General features: G+C 38.9%; 1 protein-coding gene across 1 annotated transcript; it reads left to right on the top strand.

The window, feature by feature from the left end:
* Positions 1-874: 874 nt before the first annotated feature.
* On the top strand, positions 875-23529 carry LOC127943325 (WW domain-containing transcription regulator protein 1-like). Its single transcript, XM_052539698.1, has 5 exons — positions 875-1085; positions 12475-12695; positions 15346-15470; positions 15606-15718; positions 21017-23529. Exons 1-5 carry the CDS (start codon positions 890-892, stop codon positions 21196-21198), a joined length of 837 nt encoding a protein of 278 aa, XP_052395658.1. The 5' UTR covers positions 875-889; the 3' UTR covers positions 21199-23529.
* Position 23530: the final 1 nt, after the last annotated feature.

The following is a 23530-nucleotide window of genomic DNA, read 5'->3' as shown; positions in this document are numbered from 1 at the left end:
TGCTTGGTTTGAAAGTTTGTAAGTGGTGCTTCTTGCATCACTATACAGTAAACAATGGAATACTGGGCTTTTTTGGCAATTAAATTTAGCCAAATTTCCACTGATATGACTGTACCTTATGAATAATAAAATAAAGCAAGCAGTTAAAAAAAAGGAAGAAGAAGAAGAATCTGTCTTTGAAGGCTGCAGTGGTGGTGATGTGACTTTATGGTCATATCATATGAATTCACTGGTCTTAGTTCACCCAACTTTCATACAAATTCAAATGTGAAACTTTTCATGAAATTGTGTAAAGTGAAAGTCAATGGAACATTAGTGTGTCCACTCCTTTAGCTTTGCAGGTTGATCAACTGTAAATAAGTCTACTGGCAACCAATTTTGGAGCCTAACCAGTGTTGCATTTAATCATCATTACTGCATCCTGCAGTCCTGCAGATCTACTTTCCCACAGATTTCAGGTACGACTCTAATAAAACATGCCTGAACCTGCTCATCAAGGTTGAAAATGTCAGACAAGGCTGAGACTAATCTCATCCGGAAGTCATATCTCCAGGAGCAGGTTTGAGCACCCCTGACAGTACAGCCAGCCTGATAATGAAAGCAACTCTAAACTGGTTTACTGACTGAGGGACACTGTCATTTAGCAACCGCCATTCTGATGCTTGTGGCCTTGAATGAAAAAATGCAGAGAAGCCAGAATTTCATGTAGCTGCAGTTTTGAAGGGTTCACTCAGGGTGGAGGAGTGACGGGGAAGAGCGTGAACTGGCGAGGACACCACAGCCATAAAACACCATCTGTTACTTTGCCAGTGCGTTCCTAGAATACAAGAAAAACAAGTTTGGATTTGCTTGACCTTAGAAAATACAGGTTTTCTTCAAAACCGTGTGAATGCTCTTTTCTAGAGGTGTGTTTAATGTGAACATTTTGTTTTCTTTCTTGTGCAGTCACATTGAGAAGATCACCACATGGCATGACCCCAGGAAGACCATGACACCCTCAGTGACCCAGATAGGTCTGCACAATCAAGCCTCCAACAACAGCAACATACAGCAGCGCACCATGGCCCTCTCTCAACCCAACCTCGGTGAGCGTGAAAGCCATCCCTCCCAATAGTCCACATTCCCCATTACTCATGAAAACACACGTGCTCTCTTTAGCTGTTTTTACTCAGCTGGGGAGCAGCTAAAGGAGCTTTGCTATAGGTGCTCGCCCCGTGTAACTCCAGTGCTTACTGGCACAGTCCATTTACATGCACATCTAATATCACACCTCTGATGTGGAATTGGGATTGACTTCATGGAGTGTAATAGATGTACAGTGCACTATTTGAAGGCAACGGCCATTTGTAGTAGTGTCCGAAACCATAGTGCGCCACAGTAATGAGTGACCAGCTGATATTAATGCACTGTGAGGGTCACTCACCCCATCTCAACATAAGATTGCATCCACAGGCCTTTCCACGCACCCAGTTTCTGAATTCATACATTTGGAATTCAAGTATTATTTCACTATATTAGTGGAGTATTGTAGGGAATAGTATACTGGTTTGATGTATAGGGGTTGATTTAGAAAAGCCATTATTAAATGGCAATTATTAAATTTGGTCCATTTTACGAATGAGTATAAATTTGTACATTTCATTAGTGTTGGGCGATATGGTAATTTTTCAGAGTGTCATATCGTCAGCCCATGAGATCGACGATACACGATCTTATCATGCATGGGTGGAGCAAGAGAGAGACTCTTTGTTCTGGTGTTTTAAACCACGCAGATGTGCGAGAGAGAGCCTCAAACATACTGATAAACTAACGTTAAATATAAAAATACTGTATTTAAAACAGCTAGTTCATATATTGTCAGACGCAACTGTCAAATCACCGTCCTGTGACAAATCTGCTGCATCTGTGCATGGAAGTTATTAGTCTAAATGTTCTGCAAAATCAGTCAACAGTGAAAATCAATAGTAGATTTCATTTAAAGTCCAGCAGTTTAACACTACTAAACGAACACGTTAAATATAAAGTATTTTAAAAAAGTAAGTTCATTTGGAGTAAAGTTTAATTGAACTGATGCATACAGTGCTCTGGACCGCACGCCTCATGACGAACCCGACGCACCGCCACAGAAACAAGACTGAGATACACTCTAATATAACTGTGACATTAAACTCAGTCAGTGAAGGCTTGTTTAATAGTGCACATATATAGGCCGTTCACATTACTTGTTAAAGTACAATGAAATACCTTCTATCTGCTGAAGATATACGTCTGTTTGTGGATGGAGACTTTGTAACGGCCAAAACTATGTACTTTGCATGCATCACATTATAGTGCGGTGTGCATGACAATAATAAAAAGGCTGCAGAGCGAACTTATCATCCATAGTGGTTCTCACACAGACCTATACATCATCACCAAATAGCGTATGTTATAACATAAGTGATCAGTCTTAAGAGAAGGACCACGTGAGAACCACTATGGAAGATAAGTTTGCTCTCCTGCCTTGTTATTATTTTGTCTTTACTTCATTTTTAAGCCAAGAAAGAGTTAATCTCTCATGTATGAGAAGAGTGCATTGCCGTGTAGCAGCCATTAAATGTGTGGGACACCAACTCCCCGTTTTCTATCTCTTTCATTTCATGGATTTAAAGAGTTATCCGAGTCAAAGTGGACAACTTCAGTGACTACAGGCTCTAATCCTCCTGCGCTCACGCGCGCTGTGTGTGTGTGAGTGTGTGTGTGTGTGTGTGTGTGAAATGCAGTGCTGAAGAGTTTTATTATAATAAGCAGCCTAATAAAAATAATAGTTATTATTATTATAATCTAATACATTAATAGGAAAATGAGCCTAATATCATCTTGATTATCGACAGAGAAATCTGCTTATGTCAATATCTCTGACTATCGTCGATACACGATACTATCGTCTATCGGCGCAACCCTAATTTGCATGTTTTTGAACAATCTGTCTATGCCCCACTGTGTTATGTTTAAGGATTGGACCTTCATGCTTAATGTTTTTCTAAAAAAAAAAAAACTTTCTAATAAAACTAATCATACGAAGTCCAATAAAATAGATCAGGTTACATTAATAACGTAAAGTATTTGAACCTAATTAATATGTGTTTATAAGGTATCATTAATATTTACAAGTCTGTTTTTGTGTTATTTTAGGCTAGGTACATTAATAAACTAAGTGTTTTAGACTAAGTAACTTAAAACAAAGTGTTTAATTTAGTAATCTATTTGCATATGTGTATATGACATGAAGGCAGTTTATCTGTTGATCAGAGGCCCTGAGTGAGGGGGGAAGGGGACAAAAGCTGATTTAATGAAGAAGAAAGTCTCCCAGCTGGCAGATCCGAAATCTTTTAAAGCTGCATTAGATTAGTTGACTGTCATACACGAAGCGTTCTGTAGCGTTTGCGTGTTGTTTCTCTGCCCGTGACACGGGCCGCGGCTCTGACTTTGTCAGCTCCATAAATGATTTCCAAATGTGCTTGCTTAGTTTGGCTTTTTTTCTTCCCAAATCCTGATTTGTGATGAAATGGAAAAAAAGGTGTGCCTCTGCTTTGTTGCCAGCCGAGAAACAGATTCCTGCAAGGGGGTGGGGGATGGAGGCACAAGAACAAGACGAAAAAGTTTAAAGAGAGAAAGATTCCTTCCAGCACTGAATAAAGCAGACACCAACTATCTCAGCATATAGAGTTACATACTATGAGGTTCGAGATGTTGTCTCCATTCACGGGAAGTAAAGATAACAAACTTAAGATATTTGACAAAAACTTTGATCTCCCATACTCCTAGCTTTTACCCCCCAAGAGAACATTTTCAGCTGTCATAAAAAATAGTAAAATGTAACAAAACAAAATGTTATTATTATTTGTTTCCTTTTCAATGAGAAGGTATCACACATGACTATAAGGAGGAAGCGGTGGTGATAATGTCCCACTGCGCTCGTGTGCATGTGAATGAAGCTGCTTATCCTTAAACAATCATGTTTAAGCCGACCTGCTGCATTCGTTCAAACAGTTGTCATTTCACCCTCATCTTTTGTTAACTCATTTCTCTGGTACACAATCTTCCAGTGACTCAACTGCTCAGGGTTTTTTTTGACATGGACGTGTCATCTATTTTGGCTCACCGGGAACTAGTACAATTTCAGAAGACACACGTCGTGACTCTGTGCCGACAATCCCACAATTCCTAGTGCTTTCTCTGTCCCTGGATGGAGGATTTAATTTTTATATCTTTCAGGAACTTGAGAGACAGCAGATTTCCTGTACTCTTAGTTAAGACCAGCTTAAGTCTTCACCTGTTGTGTGTTCACAGTAATTCATGGTGGCCCCCCCTCAAAACTTAGGGATTATGGGCAATTGACACTCTAATGCAGGAGTGTATTATTAGAACAATACAGTTTTGTTAAATACTTTCCATAGCTTTTTCCCCCTTACTTACAACAACAATTGCCATATTACGTCACACTCTGGCAGCTGCAAGGTTTTATTTTTATTTTCTTTATCTCAGTTTGAATGTGTCATCTGGTCAATGATGAGATACTCTTTTGTTAATTGTATTAAAATGTAAAGATTTAAATCGTTCATACAATGACTTTAATATACATCTTATATGATTAGGATGTTTTCAATTTCTGAATACAAATTCTACTTAACTGAATTCAAACATTCAATTATATCATAGAGGGGTATCTTATAATCAGATCATTTAACTTTTTTAATGACAAGGCAAGGTTAGTTAAGGTTGTAAAATGTGTCTTTTGGTGCAACTCCACAGTAGCTTTTTTAATATGATAAAAAAAGTTATCTTGAAAAATATTTAAAACTTAAAAAAAAATTATAATTAAGATGTGTACACTTATATGTATTCCGTGTGCAAAGAAATTATGTTATTTATTTTTACTTGATGGTTGCACCACATGACATTTTTAAAAGTTACTAGATTTAACATTTTCTTGTAAATTGTCTAAATATTTATTTTCACAACCATTTGAAACCACCATGAATACAAACTTGATTTTGTTCATTTGGATTTGATTGAATTTTGAAAAGTCAGCTATATTATATTATGTAATACTGAATACTGCTTTAAGTTTGTGACCTTGGTTACATCAACTGAAAAGGAAACGTCATTTTAGTAATTATATTTTCTGACAGATGATTGAAGCTGTCAGAACAAATATGAATAAATGAAACACTTAAGGGTACAACAGCTTGTTACCGCGACAGTAACCTTAAACAGACAACTTTGTGCCTTGTTTACCCTTAAAAGTTGTACTTTAGTTATATATACCCTTAAAATACTACTTTGTACCTTTTAGGGGTAAATGCAGCATATGTTGTTCCTTTAAGAGTACTGCCAAAGTGACTGTTGTACCTCTAAAAGTGTCATTTTTGCTCGTTTAAGCAACCAAAGAGTAGCGCAGTGAATAAAGCCCACTTCTCTGGTCATCACTCTGGGTGAGGGTCAGGCTGCTGGCTGATCTCTAGCTGTTGTACTGTTGCTGAACAGGACAGTTGCCCGAGGGTTGGGAGGAGGCCGTCACCCCTCAGGGAGAAACATACTTCATTGACCACAAAACCCAAAGCACCTCATGGCTGGACCCACGGGTGGGTGAGTACTGCCTTCTAGAGTTCCTGGAGTCCAATCCGCCCAGAAGCCTGATTTAATGCTGTCATTTTCCACCTCCCACTCCAATCCCACAATCTCTTTCCTGATAATATGACCTGTTTCCCACACTACCACTAATCTGAACATGCAATATGATGAAATGGCATGAGGGTGTTGCTCTAGTGCTGTGACTAGCATGTGTCTACACTGAAGGTGAAATGATCCAGAGATGATTTGCAATACTTGCTAATACGTGTTGTTTGTGATCAGTGATCATTCCACTTATAAAAAATTAACAGTCCTTGACAGATATATTAACATGACCATTTTCAGGGACAATGAAAATTCTGTTCATTTACTCAGCCCCATGTGGTTCCTGTATGACTTGTCATTCTTCTGTAAAACACAGTTGACAAAGTTTCAAAGAACTGTTTTCATCCATACAGTGGAAGACAGTGGGGTTCAAAAAAAGGGCACCTTACGGAAAAAGAAAGTCATTCAAGTTTGGAATGGCACGAGGGTTAGTAAATGTTGACCAAATTTTCATTTTCCAAAAGATTCTAAGTATATAATTATGATTTTTCCAGTGACTTACTAAAAACAGATATGTGTATTCTACAGAAAAAAATATCAACAAATATAGTATATTTTTAATACAGTCCAGTACATTAATGCTCAGACTACTCCTGATTTGCATGCTGTCTATCCTATGTAGTAGGTGCATCCTGCGATTGTGCACTAAGAAACTAATTTCGTTGGGTTTACATTGACAAGTGCACAGTGTGTTGTAACTTTAGTTTCATAATTTGCTCTGAGTTGGGGATCATTGACACTGAGTTTCTATGTATTATGTTTTAATAGAGGATATTAGTTCCTGTCACGATGCTAGATTTCAATACACTAATATCTTGAGCAAAAAGAACTTAACAATAACAAAATTATCACAATAGACACTGTGTTGTCTTCTTTTTTCCATTTTATGATGAGTGCAATAATTATTAAGGTGAATATGTGTATTTCTGTATATATGTGTGTGTCACAGTTATCATGAATACTGTTATACGACACTCGTAGTGGACATAAAGCTCACATCACATGTCACATGCAAAATAGTCCATGTCATTTTTTCTGTCTTTATGAGCAATTATTCAGATCTTCACCATAAAAAGCAGAAGTAAATGTAACTAGAGCAAAATGTGATGTCTGTTAGCCAAGGCTTTGATTATGAGCTCTTGTTGGGACAGGATGTCCTTTAATGTCTCACAGATTTTTTGGACTGGACATTTTCCTTTCCTTTTTTCCAGTCATTTTTGCTGACCCTGCTGGACAGCTTATGCCGTTTCTGGGAAATCAATGAAACAAGAAGCTCTTTGTTGGTCAGGCTTTAGCAGCTCAATCGACTGTTCGATCTCTCTTTCTCTTTCTCGTCCGCTGCACATGTGTTTTCTTTCACAGCGGGTGTTGTGACACTCAGATGTCTGGCTGGAAGCTCTTCACATCTGGACCTGCAGCACGGGAATACCTGTTGGGCTATGTTGAACTCAGTGTACACCATGACCTCTGACCTCTAGATAAACGGCATTTAAACGTGAATCAAACATAGCCTGTCAAAAACATGTCTGGGTCACTTTATATCTCAAAAAAAAAAAAAAAAATGCATGAACATTTTGTTCTTTTCTTGTGTAAATTTGCACCAAGACAACATTTTCATCACAATTACTGGATGAATCATTTCTGCAGCACAAGTGACACCTAACAGAACTGAAACAATAATTCAGTTCTATACAGAGTATTTTAACGTTGATCAGATTAGCTAAACAATGAAAAATCTGTCATTGTCTACTCAACCTACAGTACTTATTCATCTTTGAAACACAAATTAAGACATTTTTATGAAACCTTAGACATTTCTGTCATTCCACTGAAACTCTATTCCACCAAAACTTTCAAGCTTTAAAAAGTTAATGAAGACATCATAAAGGGATCCATATAAACAGCAGTTTCTGTAGAGATTTGATTGCTTAATATGATGAACAGATTGAATTTATGCTCTTATTAATATTCACATAAAACACAGATCTATAGAGCACATCAAATATGGTAAATAAATGCAGCTCATGGGCTCTTCTGCATCAAGAAAGCAACTTTTAGTGGAATGGACTAAGTGAACCGAAATCTCTGATTTCAAAAGATTTTCATTTGTGTTTCAAGGATGAATGAAAGTCTTCAGGGTTTACATTGCGGTGTTGGTGAGCAATTCATGACAATTTTCATGTCTGGGTAAACTTACCCTTGAATTGTCAAGGAAATGAATATCACAATGTGAAATATCTTATTGGTAGTAAAAATAGTTGATGACTTCAGTGACAGAAGTGAGATGAACTAGCGAATGTCTTCTCTTCATCTGACCATATAAGGCCATCCTTGCTTCTCCTCAACTGCTCGGTTGCCAAATCCTCCACCCCATCCATATAACTGATCCTTTGAAGATCTTTTTGACGTGATAAACTGTTTGCAAATCTTATAAAGAAAGAAAACCGTGATAATCCTCGGCTTCTGCCTGGTTATGATTTTAGAGTTTAGTTGCTGGTTTCTTTACATGAAGCAGATTTGTTCCTCTAAAAGTCGTTTTAGAGTGATGACATGAGTTGGTGGTATCTCTTGACATTTTGACCTGGTTTATCATTTACCACACTTCGATAGTTAATGTGTTGTCTTCCTGTTAACTAGACAGTTGATAGCCTGAAAATGTCTTTAGCAAGTCTGAAGAATCACTGCATTTAGTCTAACAAGGAAATTGGTTAAGTGCCAGTTTGAAACTGTTCTCTTGTGCATTATGTAACCCTTTCCAACAGAAATCCATTTATAGTAGAACAGAGATACACAGAGGGTGATAGGCTCAACTTGTTTCCACCCAGTAAGTTTGATTGAGTCTTTTGCACATTCGAGAAGATGGGGGTCCTGTAGACATGTTCAAGACTTAAGGTTTGGGGATTTGAACAAGCAAGCAAGCAAATTTTATTTATATAGCACTTTTCTAAACAAGTTAATGCAATTCAAAGTGCTTTACAGACATGAGAGTCTGTCTAGGTTCGTATACTGTAAGCATTTTTGAAAGATAGTCTGGAGCAAGTCTGTGCAATGCCTTATTAACTAATAAAAGATTTTTTAAATCAATACGAAAACTAACAGGTAACCAGTGTAATGACTTTAATACTGGTGTAATATGGTCCCTCTTTTTGATTTTTGTCAGTATTCGAGCAGCAGTATTTTGGATTAATTGCAACTGGTTAATCGTATTCTTTGGTAGACCAGAAAGAAGGGCATTACAATAGTCAAGCCTGCTAGTTATAAATGCATGCATTAATTTTTCTGTGTTGCTCAGAGAAAGAAATTATCTTACTTTATCAGTGTTCTTCAGATGATAAAATGCTGTTTTGGTAACATTACATACACGAGCTTTAAAGTTAAAATCAGAATCAAAGACAACTCCTACGTTTTTTGCCACATGGCTTGGGTTTGATCCGAGTATATTTAGTTTAGGGGTCAATTTCTCTCTCTGCGCTTGTGATCTAATAATCAATACTTCAGTTTTATCTTGGTTAAGTTGTAAGAAGTTTTGTGACATCCAAACATTCAATTTGAACAGGGTTATCAGGAGACATGGCTACATACAACTGAGTGTCATCAACATAGCTATGAAAGCGATACCATGCCTCCTGATGATGTGACCGTGAGGTAACATTTAAAGATTAAAAAGGAGTGGTCCTAAAACTGATCCCTGAGGAACCCCACATGGTACCTTGTTATATTCAGGTATTATTAATAGATACTACAAATGTTCTTTCACCAAGATATGATAAAAAAAACAATTTAAAACCATTCCAGATAGACCATCATAGTCACTTAATCTATTTTAAAAAATCTGGAGATCTATTGTATCAAACACTGCACTCAAGTCAAGAAGGCCAATTTCCGAAGGCCAATTTCTGTCAAGGTTTATATTTATGTAATTTACAACTTTAATAAGAGCAGTCTCTTTACTATGGTATTTTCTAAAACTAGACTGAAACATCTCTAGTTTCAAATTTGCATTTAAGAATATACTTAACCTATTAAAAACCTATTTTCTCTAATATTTTACTGAAAATGTAAGATTTGAGATGGGCCTATAATTACTAGGTGTTAAAATATCTGAGCTCCCTCTTTTTTTATACACCGATTTAGGATCAGAAGGGAAAATGCCAAGCTGCAGGGAGTGATTTACTATCTCAAGGATATGAATAGATATTGAGTCAAAAATACTTGTTGTGGAGAGGTGTGCTTGTTCACTCAGACTTATAATTTATGTCTGATAGACATTAAAACAAGATTTCTTGAATGAGAGACACAAGTCACACTGTATCTAGAGACCTGAAAACTACAGAGACTTGTGTATGTACTCTTTTGACCAGTACTTTTACATTTATACATTTGACAGACACTTTTATCCAAAGCAACTTAACTTTGCATTCATGGTACATATATCATGCATTCCCTGAGAATCGAATCGATGGCATTGCTGTGTCATTCCAGTCCATTGCACTTCATCTACCTCAGGGATGTCCTGTCCTGCTCCTGGAGGTCCAATGTCCTCCAGACCACACACAACTGTCTGATTTTAGTGACCCTGAAGACCTTGATTAGATGGTTAAGGTGCGTTTAACTCTGCAGGATAGTGGCCCTCCAGGAGCTGGATTGGACGCCCTGATCTAGCTGATTTGGAACTGAAGTAGGTGTCCTGTGTGAACGCCCTCATAGACTTATTATACTAATGTGATTCTAGTGGTGAGCACAATTAAGGCCTATTCACACGAAGGCCAATGACTAAAGATTTATATTAAGATATGATTCCAAAAATATTTCTCAATATTAAAGAATAGCAGTCCACACCACAGCATAATGATAAAGACACATAGAAACAATCAGAATCAATTGTGCCATAACAAGGTCGAGAATTTAAAGCGGCAGACGAGTGTGTGCTTATATAGTTATCGTTCTTGGTGCGAATGGGCCTTTGGCATTACATGATTATATAGTTAGAGTCTCTTCTGTTGGATTATTTGTTCTACAGCACACTGTACATCTCAAGAAAACCATTGGGTTCCTGTTTATGTATCTGTAACTGTGTACTTGTGTTAAAAAAATGTGCTCATAGTGTAAATGTTGATTTGTAACAGTTTTTAGATTCTAATTTGTCGTTATTTAGTTTTGAGTTGGACTTTGTTTTACAGTACGTGCAATTACAGTAACAAAAGGTAAGAATTTAGGGATTAAGCCAAAACTATACTTTGGTTTTTAAATGTATGCTATATTTCTCTACAGGCTTGTTAGTTAAAGTGCTACCAAGTTATGAATATGAGAAGTTTAGTAGACAGTTGACAGTGTGATTACATACACAATTACATTAGTATAAGCCCAACGTAAGAACAGGTATGCACATAATTAATATGTTGTATCAAATTCTTATTTTTTCACATAGTAAGTATGCAGTGATGCCATAGAAGAACAATTTCAGCTTCCCCAAAGAACCCCAAAGGTTCTTCACGGAGCCATCAAAGCCAATGAAGAACTTTTGTTTTTTAGAGTGTAAATTGAAATTGAAGTTGAGATTTCCACCAAATAGAACAGAATACAAACCCAGTCTTAAGATTGTTGAGTGCTTTCCAGGCACCTGATCATTGGTCATGGTGTTACGTAAGTCAGGGAGCCATTTTTGTTTTTAAATAAGCAGTGCAACAATTAATCCAAGAGCAGGACAAGCTGCTGGCATGAGCCGGAGAGCAGAAAGAGTGTGCTTTGTTTGTGCCATGTCTCACGACCATTTCAGCCCACATCTGCCTTTTCCAGGAATGATTTGTCCATGTGAAAGTGGTTTACCCAACCGATAAACACACCGCACAGACAGATACACACATGCTCCATCTGGTCACGAGTCAGCAGCACTCTTCACTGGAGCTGCAGCTCATTTCTTCCTGTGTGGGGTGAAACGATTATGATCTTGAAACTGGTTGAGTTTGAAGTAAAGCATGTGAAACATATTGTGCTGTAGATCAAAAGGTCAGTTGTGAGGCAAACATTATTTCTTATCTGTCTGCTCCTCTGAAAATATCAAACGTTCTTTACATTGAAACAGAACAGCTTTTCACAATCCAGTACTAGAGATAAATGAAATCACAGTAGGATGCAGCAATTATTGTAAACAAAAAATGTACAACCTTGTTGGCTTTAAAAAAAGTTTATTTCAACTAAATGATATGAAACAAATATTATCAGTTCTTGTGTTATTTAAAAGAGGCCCTTATCTACAGTTGCCATCAACAATGTGAACTACACTGGTACCCAGAGCTTAGCCAGTCACAACAGAGCCACAATGAAGCTGTTTTAAGGCCAGAATTATTATTATTTTTCAATAGGACTGGGAAGAGATTTCTCGGTAAACACTTTCCATGCTGCATTCTGGCCAGCTGTAATTGAGTCATCGTGTTTGTGTGTCATCTGTGTTTAACCTGTTTTTCCTCAGACAATCAGAAACATAAACATTATGATCTGCCATTCATCTGACTGAATCTGACTATGGAAAGCAACCAATCACAGAACCAATGACCATAATTTAGACTTATATTGACTTTAAAATCAAGTATGTATTGTACAACTCAGAATATACATTGTAGATGCCTGGTGCCTTGTAAATTACTTATTGTTCAAAACAAGCCAATCAGGATTAAGGTTGCCAGATCGATAAAGTTCTTGTGATTTCTCTGCTCAGTAAAGGATCTAAGGGTGTTTGTTGTGTGTTTGTGGCAGTGCTGAACCAGCAGGCTCATCAGCAGCACCTCCAGCAGCAGCAGCAGCAGCAGCAGCAGGTCCAGGTCCCGGTCCAGGGTCCCCAGCAGCAGAGCTCTCAGCCCATGATGAACATGAGCGGCCCCATGAGCACCCAGCAGCACCAGCAGAAGATGAGACTCCAGCGCATCCAGATGGAGCGAGAACGCATCCAGAGGAGACAGGAGGAGCTCCTCAGACAGGTGAGTGTCTGCCGGAGAAACACGCTGCCGAATATAGCATAAAAGGCAAAACAGACATGGAAATAACTGGAATTCGGAAAGGCGGCAAAAAGTTTTAACCCAAACCAAAAATTCTTCTTTCCTTACTGCTGTGCAAAATAATTAATTTCTTGATGCCTCACATCCCAACAACATTTTACAAAAAAATAAACCACACAAAGGATAATTTATTTGTTGTTTTGTGTTTGAAATAAAATGAAATACAAATATCAAAAAGTAAACCGTAATAAAAAGAAAAGTAATAAAAAAAAGCACACTATACAAACATATTCTACATTTAAAATGCAAACTGAAAATATAAAAATAAAAACTAATTCAAATGAATAATAAATGCTATATTATATTTGTAACACGAGAGTGTTATGTGAAGTTTTACGCCCTCTGGTGGTACTGAAGTTGTGTCTGCTCTCAGCAAGCAACATAAATCACAGCTCAGGTTTACAGAAGAGATTCGAACGAGAACACATCAGTCCAGCGGCAGACAGACCTCACGCAGATGTGTTTATATGAAACATCTCTGACTCTTCAGTGAGTCTGTTAACTTGGACTGTGGTGATGGACATGTTTGTGGACTAAAGCTGAAAAAAGAACAGCTTTAAAAAACAGACATCGACCATGGACAAGTCAGACATTGGTTTCTGGTGCTGGACGTCTTCCACAGTTTTCTTCTGGTCTGAATTCTTGCAGCTGTTTTTGTGAACACACTCCACCCTGAATCTCATGCCAAGAGATGCTCATCCATATATAAACAGGCCGAGCTGCTCTGACCAGATGAATTGTACGCAGAAATGTGTATGCAGCTTTTTGTAGCCACCCAGATCCAGTCTGTATCCAGATCAGATGGTAGATCACAGCTAGAGATGACCTCTACAGCCCTGAATGTCAGCAGAGACCACGTCAACTAGATGAGCCCCAGAGACAGATCCCCTGTGAAGACCTCTTCATCTCAACAGCTGTCGGCACAAGACGCTTGACTGATTGCACTATTGGAAGAGAGCTGAACTGGAGGATGGCATCACTATTTAGCTTTACATTATATTAATTTCAGTTTTAGTTTAAGTAATTTTGGTATTTCGGCTTAAAATTCACTTATTTCTTATATACAGTAATCCTTAAAGTAAAAGGGAATACCAAGTGTGCTAAATTATTTAAATTGTTATTCTATGAAAATATAATTTGTAATAAAAGAGTTGTTTGAATATTGTAAATTAAATTAATATTAATAAAAAAGTTTAATTAACAGGGTCTATAAGCGGATTTCCGGCGTGCAGCATTTGGCTGCGGAAAAAAAATAATCCTACATTAAAAAATAAACTCTTGTTAAATGATATCACTTTCGATGAGTTCGCATACCAGTGGGCACAGCGTTCTCTCTCAACCAAACTAACATTTCTAGCCACACGAGACACGCTGATGAATGGAGAAGTGCGACAAAAAGCAGTGAGGCACAATAGTCAAAGATGTCCATCTAGCGCACATTTACATAGAAAAACTAGTTATAAAGCAGCGGAGCTTTGTAAACAGCTCTGAGTAATCATGTAATTTCCATAAAAATGATATGATTGCCAGAACAAATTAACCTTGATTTTTGAAAAGGTCCTGTTCACACATGATCTATTAATGGTAACTTTACTGGTACTTTACCAGTACTGTATGTGTGAAAGGGGTTAAACTCTTCTTCTGTATACGCTGTGAATTTACATTGCTTGAAGTCATCTGGAAAAACAGTGTGCATTATCTCACTAGATCTGTAACTTAATCATTCATAAACCATTTATAAACCTAGGACATCAATCTATTGTCTAAATATGCCATGTATTGTACATCCTGATTTATATATAAATAGTCATACTAAAGCCCTGTTTTCACTTAGGTCTCTTTGTGTTACTAAAAAATATCAGATTACTGAGTTGTCAAAATAATCAGTAGATTACTTGATTACCAAAATAACCATTAATTACAGCCCTAGATTAGTTAGAATATATATTAAATACAACTGCACTGTATTACTTTTTGTAATTAAAAGACAAATATTTTGTAAAAATAATATTAAAATATTGTCACGTTTTAGTGAACCAAGTATCTGTATTTTGTCTCATCTGAAGATGTTTTAACTACCCACTATAGCTATTAAATATATACATATATCCAATGCCTATAATTAAATATTGACATAAAAATATTAAAGAGTGTATCTCTCTGCTACTAACAGAAAGTGCCACCAGAATAGTAATAACCCCATACCCAATAAAACACATTTTGGTATTTATCTATATCAAACTAGTTTTAATTCATATTTGAGTATTGAATAAACTACATTTATATTAGTTTACATCTATTGTATGTTCCTGATAATTGTACCAGCACTAATAACTTAAATGCAAGGCATGTTGGATTTATTTTAGTCGAGGCAGTAAAGCATTTTTATGACCACAGATTGGCAGGTTTATTTAAACAAAGTCATATGTTCATTGACTGAGTCTACATGTTAGTTCTTTCTGACAGCATTTTAGTTCCTCATGTTTAACGTTTAACCGTCTCTAATGGTTAACAGGGTGAAGTGATCTCTGTGAGTGTGTTGGGGTTACAGTGTGTGTCTGTGTTTCTCCAGGAGGTGGCGCTCCGGCAGCTGCCCATGGACTCTGATAATATGGCACCAGTGGCAGCAAACATCAGCTCTCCACCAATGACGCAGGGCAACATGCCCAACAACAGCTCAGACCCCTTCCTCAACAGGCAAGAGTGATCTTTACTGTCTCAAAGCTCTTAGTATAATGTTACAAATGAGTTTGATTTGGTCCCAGATCACTTTCTCAGGGAGTAAAGTTGTGTTTAACGTGTGTGTGTGTGTGTGTGTGTGTGTGTGCGCAGCGGGCCGTATCACTCGCGAGAGCAGAGCACAGACAGCGGGCTGGGACTGGGCTGCTACAGCATCCCCACCACTCCAGAGGACTTCCTTAATAGCATGGAGGAGATGGACACAGGTACAGTACAAGCAAACCTACTCTTATTTTTTTTTATTAAATGTTTTTGTCTTTTTAAAATGTTTATGTAGTTTTTGTTAACTTTAAGTTTTTAGATTTAGAATTTCAGTTAATATCTATATTATTTAATTTGAATATTTTATTGTTTTAATTTTTAGTTTTATGTAGCTTTGTGTCAGTTTGTATTGCATTATGAGATGACAATGTTATCACAATATTTAAGCAAATCTTCCTCTGGATTTCTTTTTCATTACTACTTTATTTTTATTTATTTATTTTAAATTCACCTTATTCTTAATCACGTTTTTTTTTCATTAGATTCTTATTATGTCATACTACATTTATAGTATATACACACACACACACACACAAACACACACATATATATATATGTGGGTATATATTAAAGACAGCACAACAAATACTAACATTTAAATATTTACATAAAATATTTACTATTTAAATAATTTAAAGAATATTTTGTTAGCACTTTATTTTACAGTCCTGTTCCTCATACTATGTACTCATTATAGTAATTACTATAATTAAATGTAAGTACACATACTGTAAAATAAATTGCAACCAATATTGTTGTTGGAAATATGAGATTTTGGAAGGACATACTCTTATAATCAATATGGTTATTAAATTATTCATGTCATGATAATTTTTACAATTATTAATGGTCTTAAAAAAAGATTAACGTCCCTTTTTTCAGAAGGATATAATATAATATAATATAATATAATATAATATAATATAATATAATATTACTTTTTTAATGTTTCTGGGACTACTGGTCCACTTAACATTCTTAAAGGGTTAGTTCCAAAATTAAATTACTCACCCTCAAGTCATATATAATATATAAAACCTCAGGTCAAGTATATATATAAAATGACTTTGATCTTTCAAGCTGTTTAATGCCACTTGGCGGGTTTTGCCAAGTCCAAAAGAAGTTAAATAAAAGGGGCCCATCCATAAAAGAAAGTGTCTCACACGGTTCCAAGGGGTGAAAAAAGGCCTCCTGTAGAGAATTGATGCATTTTTGTAGGAAAAATATCCATATTCAAAACTTAACAATTGCGCAACAGAAGCAGTTCCGGGAGCATGACATATGAGGTCAGCTTTGCAATTGGGAAATTTGCCAAATTGGGTGGGACATCTGGCTATATAACCAGGTGGTCGGGATAGGATCACTGGTTCTTTCTCCTTCAATGACGACACCTCTGCTCTTCATGGATTCTATGAGAATTGAAGCCTTCGTACCACATCTAGAAGGATGCCATGTCTTAGTCTAATCAGACAACATGACGGTAGTTTCCTACGTAAATCACCAGGGTGGCCTTTCCTCCCCACGTTAATATCCCTCAAGTTATCAGGCGAATCAGGGAACAATAGCACAAGGTTCTTTTAGTGGCCCCGCTCTGGAGAAACCAACTATGGTTCTCAGAGATGTCACAGCTGGTCAGGGCAGCTCCATGGCCCATTCCCCTGAGATGGGACCTCCTCTCTCAGGCGAACATGATGATATGGCATCCCCAAGCAAATTTGTGGGCCCTACACGTATGTTCTCTCAATGGGAGCCTATGAACCTTCTAGAGGGTGTTTTAAAAACCATTTCTCAGGCTAGAGCCCCACCCACAAGGCGCAACATGCTCTCTGCGCTCCTACCCTTGGAGGAAGACCAGGAGCTAAATCTGCTCTGTCCTGTCAGGGCATTAAAAATCTACATTGACTGTTCTCCGCCTCTTTTAGGCTGTTGGAGCAGCCCTTTGTATGCTTTGGTGGCCGCAACAAGGGGCTTCTGGTCACAAAGCAAAGAATATCCCATTGGATAACTGACACAATAGATCTTGCATACTCCTCCTTTGGCCTTCAATGCCTTCCATCGCCAGGGCGGAGTTTCCTCCCCACGCCTCTTCAGGATTGTAAAGAACCTGCTGGAAAGACCTCGAAAGGGAATGTACTGGATTACTAATCATAAACTTGGTTCCCTGAGATATGAGAACAAGTACTGCATAGCTAACCGAGCTATGAAGTTACACGACTCTGTCATCTCTTCAGTTGATAAGAATCAGTGATCCTATGCCGAGTGCTTGCTTATATAGCCAGACCCCCCGCCCAATTTGGCAGGCTTTGGCGCGCTGCCTAGCCATAGGGTCACGCAGCTCAGCCGCACCATCATTGGTTCATTTGGAGAAAAGGAGTTTCCCACAGCATCCAGCAACACAGTACTTGTTCCCGTATCTCAGGAAACCGAGTTTACGTTAGTAACCGAGTACATTTGTTAACAGGATCAAAGTAAACCAAAGTTTCCTTACTTTATCAAAGAGAAACCAGTCTCCTCTTGGCTTATATCAAAATCCTCCGAAATTCTTCTTTAGAATTTCTTGTTTTGTACTTCTAGTGACCAAAACACGGGTCTGTCATGATCCTGCCTCAAGGCTAGAGGAAAGTCAGAACATGAAGGCATAATCATGACAGAACCCCTCCCTTAAGGAGCAGCTTCCAGACACTCCACAAGGGAACATCAAACACGGGACATGACTGACTGAGACAGAGACAAAAGCCAACAAGACATGACAAATAACAACAAAGGCAAACATGAATACACTACGGCAGGGTTGGGGTGGCAAATCAAAAAAAAAAAACAAGGAAGGGGAGGAGGCGGGACAATAAAGTTCATGGGGGGAAGTCCAGGGTTGGTGGGTGGGGCAGGAGTCTTAGGAGGACGGGACGAAGGCTGACGACGAGGGGTCCGGGCAGGTCTGGGTGGTGAGGGGTGGGGAGTGGTCTCTGGACAACTGACAACATCAGAGGACATGACAGGAGAAATCACAGGACAAGGGACAACATCTCCTGGACACGGGACAACATCTACTGGACACAGGACATCTACTGGACACATGACATCATCAGTGGAGACAGAAACTGGCTCGGGATCAGCGCTCACTGCGGCTGGCTCGGGATCACTGGGGACAGGGTCTGGGGACAAGACAGGACTGGCAGGGACTTCTAAAATCTGAACAAGACGAGACAAATAATCAGACAGAGTCTTGGCAGCAAGGATAACAGGCATCTCTTTACGAGCCGAGACAGATTGCAACAGCGCTTCTGCTGCAGAGTCGGCCGCGGCTCTCTCCTAAGCCCTCACGACTGTGGACTTGGATACAGTTCTCTCAGTAGCCGGTTCGGGGTCAAGGTTCACTGCTGCTGGCTCGGGCACGCCGGGGCTCACTGCTGTTGGCTCGGGCACGCCAGCGCTCACTGCTGCTGGCTAGGGCATGCCAGCGCTCACTGCTGCTGGCTCGGGCACACCAGCGCTCACTGCTGCTGGCTAGGGCACGCCAGCGCCCACTGCTGCTGGCTCGGGCATGCCAGCACTCACTGCTGCTGGCTCGGGCACGCCATCGCTCACCGCAGCTGGCTCGGGAGGCATGGCCGACTCAGGAGGAGACAGAGACGCAGGACCGGGAGACCCCTTCTTCCTCCTCTTCCTCCTTGGCCGCGGTGCAGAGGTCCCAGCTGGGTCTGAGACTGGTTGAGGAAGTTCGGTCTCTGGCAGGGCTGACTTCGTCGCTGAGGACTCCGAAGCAGACTCCCATGAGAACCGTCTCCCTCCCTTCTTGGGGAGACTGATGGGTGTGGGAGGCACCTCAGGATTTGGGGAGGGATTTGCCTGATCCCCCAGTGTTGTAACGGCCAGGAGACGACCCTCTGGGATCACTGGCAGCTGGGCAGATGGTGGGGACCTTGATTGGGGAATCTGCGGCTCCTCCTGGGAGAAACTCTGCCATAGCCGGGCATAGTTCTTCAGAATCCACTCGCTCTCAGACGATTATGGGAGGGGGACCCTCTTCTTGTCGGTGGGGGACAACATCCAGCATTGCTGGCGGAACTCCAATTGACATTGTAGATTGGAGGACATCCTGTCTGCTGAGTTCTTGGGTGGTCGGTTCATTCTGTTATGTGGAGGGTAAGGAGGAACTCACTTGCAGACAGGAAGTACAACTCAACGGTTAATTAAGTACAAAAAGGGGAAAACAAAACCCACGAGGGGGAAAACAATGACAAGGGCAGAGACTAAATAACTAAACAGGACTGGGTTGACAAGATAAAGAAAGACTCTAAACACTAACTACAAACAAACACTCACGGTTATACAATGACTTCTTCAAGGGGTGACAATGATACAGTATCTCACAAGCTAACATGAATGAACACATATGTAGAAACAATGAACCGACATAAGACAGAGCACACTAGGGGATATAAATAGGAAAACTAATCAAGACACAACAGGTGGCACAGGTAAGACAATCACAACAAAACTAGAATAACAAGGGGGGCGGGGCAAGAGAACGAGACAACACAAGCACATGGCCCAAAGACAAGGCCAGGTGCTTGTACACAAAACACGGGTCTGTCATGATCCTGCCTCAAGACTAGAGGAAAGTCAGGACATGAAGGCAGAATCATGATAGATAGGCGCTTTTTATTTAACTTCTTTTGGACTGATGCATTCAACATCCGCCGAGTGCCATTAAATGGCTTGAAAGGTCAAAGACAATTATTTTATAACTCTGACTGGATTCATCTCAAAGAAGACAGTCATATACACACTTAGGATGCCCCTATGGGGGTTAAAAAACCCATTAAATGTTCTCAAACATCAAAGTTGTAAGGTAGCACATGGGCTCTGCAGTGCCCCCTATACATTGTACATAAAGTTGGTGTAAAAACACATATATGGACATACATAAATGAAACTCCGTACTTATATTGCTCTCACTGAGCTAAACAAGGCCCTGTCCCAAATGTTGCACTTAATGTGCACTTGCGGTCTTACAGACTTACAATGGCCGCTGCGTGTTCATGTACGTTCAGTTTACGAGACCGTAGGCTGTCCCATTTTATCATTCAGAAAGGTGCACACGAGTTTGCGTCCTCGATCCGCACTTCTGCCGAGCCCGTACTGGGGCGAGCGCTGCAGCAGACCTCAATCCATTTTGTGAGATTTCAGTTCCGGGATGTTGATCAGTTACATACTGCATCTCTTTTTGCAGTGACAAGGGATTACTTCTAAACTAATCAACTGAATAAATTAAACATATACAGTATAACATGTTTAACTTTCCCCATGCCTAAGTTTGCAGACTCCTGCACTATTTGATTAATGAGTATGATTGTTAGGTAGGTTTATAGATGTTTAGAGGCCGTGAAGGAAACCAATAATGTTTTATGACTGCCAAGGAAATAACCCACCCCCCAAACCTTTTGTTGTCCTGTCTGCAGGTGAGAGCATGGTGCCTGTGAGTATGAACGTCCCACCGCAGAGCCGTTTCCCAGACTTCCTGGACTCCATGCCTGGCACCAACGTGGACCTGGGCACCCTGGAGGGAGCTGACCTCATGCCCATCCTCAACGACGTGGAGTCCGTTCTGAACAAAAGCGAGCCCTTCTTGACCTGGCTCTAGACTCACTCACACCACACTAAAGACTCTTTTATATAAATATATATATTATATTATATATTCTATCAACCTCTTCCTCTAGTTTCACTTTTTAGTTGTCAGATTTGTTCCCTCACATTACAATGGGTCGAAGAACAAAACCAAAGTGTTTAGCCTGTGAACAAATTATAGAGCATGCGTCAATCAAAGACGAGCATGTTTGTTCAGTAACTGATGTTGGGTAGATTTGATTCTGACTGTGTTTGTGTTCAGAATGACCAGTTTGACAGCAGAAACACCTGAATAGTGTTTGATCATGTTTAACAGGCGCGCCTGTGTGTTAGTACATTTAACCCAGAGTTAGGGTTAGTCAAGCTTTACTGGGTGAATCTCACCAAACCTGTCAACAACACACGGAAGCTGATTCCCACCATGGAAAAATAATTATTAAAAGGTAATTGCGTTTTATTTTTTTCCAGATCTCGCAATTCTGCATGTGGTCAGGTGTCAAAAAATGTAGAAAAAAGTTATTGTGAGATGTAACTGAGAATTCAGTCAAAAAAGTCTGGGCTCTGGGTCAATACTGACTTTTTTCTTAGAATTGCGAGTGTACTTCTAGTAATTTTTTCTCAGCATTGTGGATTTATAACAATTTCAAAATATAAACTTGCAGTTGCGGGAAGAAAAAGACAATTGCCTTTTTTTATTTATTTTTTCATTTTAAAATAAAATAATTCTTGGCAGAAATAAGCTATCATAAAACATTTTTGGTTCAAGAATAAGAAATAAGTAAATTCTTCTAGAAAATAAAGCCACTTTTTAGGACCATTAGGATTTTTTGAATAATAATTAAGCATGTTTGCCCTAAAAACACTAATGACAATCAACACTGAGAATCTGGATCAATTCCTTTTTTATTACAGTAACTAGTTTTGTTGGTATAAATGACTATTTTGGTTGATTTAGTGATGATATTAGTTTTCAAGTGTGTTTAATTGTCTGAAAATCGTAATGGTCCATATGTTTTCATGAGATTCACCCTGCTTTTTCACATTTTAGCAAATCAGCAGCAGAAGTGTGCCTGTCAAAGATTTACATTGTGACTTAATATCCAACGAATAACTACTTCAGATGTGTTTTATTTTTATCCCAGTTTAGCTATTGTGTGAAGCTCATGATGCTCCAGATGGCATATGTAGACAAGCGTTTCATATCATATATGTTTTTATATACTGCTACAGTATTCCTATTTTCTAATCTGTGCTCTTGACATCTGGTGCATTTAATTAGTTTGCAGTTTAGTATTTATCAAGAGCTATGAACTTCTTTTTAAATAGTTTTTAGATTTGTTTCCTTTTTTCAGGAATTTTATACATTTTCGTAGCACTACAAATATGCCAAGGATTCAGCAACACTGATCTAGTCCCTCGATATCTTCAGGGAATATCTGCATTAAGTATTTTCTCTTACCAGAGATGATTTTGACTTTATTTGGATGATAACTGGGGTAGACACTTGTTTTTTTGGGTTTTTTTTGCACCCCGACTGAAATCCAGTTCAATATATAAACATATATATGTTTTCTTTCTTTTTTTTTTTTTCTACACAGGTCTAATTTTTGTATTGCATGTTTGATCTGTTTGATATTCATAGCATCGGGGGTGTATAGACCCACCTCACCGTGACTTCTTTATTGTTTATGGTTACTTTATAGATGGGTTATGAATTGAAGTGTGCTGGATTTGTGGATTGTGCAGACAGTTGGGAGGGGGGGTGATTTCTAGTAACTGTAGGTCAAACTGAGCTCATGACGTCCTTTATAAGGACCGAGCGGGTCAGAAAGAGACGATATGAGCTGTTCTCGAACCCGAGTGACTTCAGAGATTTCCACACAGTGGAGCCATCGGTTTCTTCAGTTTTGGAAAGTAAGGACAAGATCCGGTGTTTCTGCAGACACTCAGCAAGAGGGACCTTTAATGATTTAATGATTTTCTATTATATAAACCACTCATCCAGAACCTAAATCATGCAGTTTCTCAAGGAGTTGAATATATGGCTTCAGTTTCATAAAATGCAAATTTTTCATTGTGTTATGGGGTGAGATGAAATCTGGTGAGTGTGATTGTTGGTCGATGCCAGACTTGCATATCTCTCCACACTTCAGCATGCTTCAGGTTTTGTTAGGTTACTGATGTGAATGTTAGTCACACGCTGGAAAGCTCAGAAAACAAACTGCACACCACAGAAATATGATGGCGGTGTATTGTACGTGAAAAATTTGGTTGTAACCTCCAAGATATCTCTAAAATTGTCAGTGAAATCAAAAACTAAAAGAATAAAATGGTTTTATTAGCAT

Source organism: Carassius gibelio, chromosome A22 (genome assembly GCF_023724105.1).
Source record: "Carassius gibelio isolate Cgi1373 ecotype wild population from Czech Republic chromosome A22, carGib1.2-hapl.c, whole genome shotgun sequence".
In the NCBI taxonomy this organism is placed as follows: domain Eukaryota; kingdom Metazoa; phylum Chordata; class Actinopteri; order Cypriniformes; family Cyprinidae; genus Carassius; species Carassius gibelio.
The sequence above is the reverse complement of the archived record's forward strand: the minus strand, read 5'-3'. Positions and strand labels throughout refer to the sequence as shown.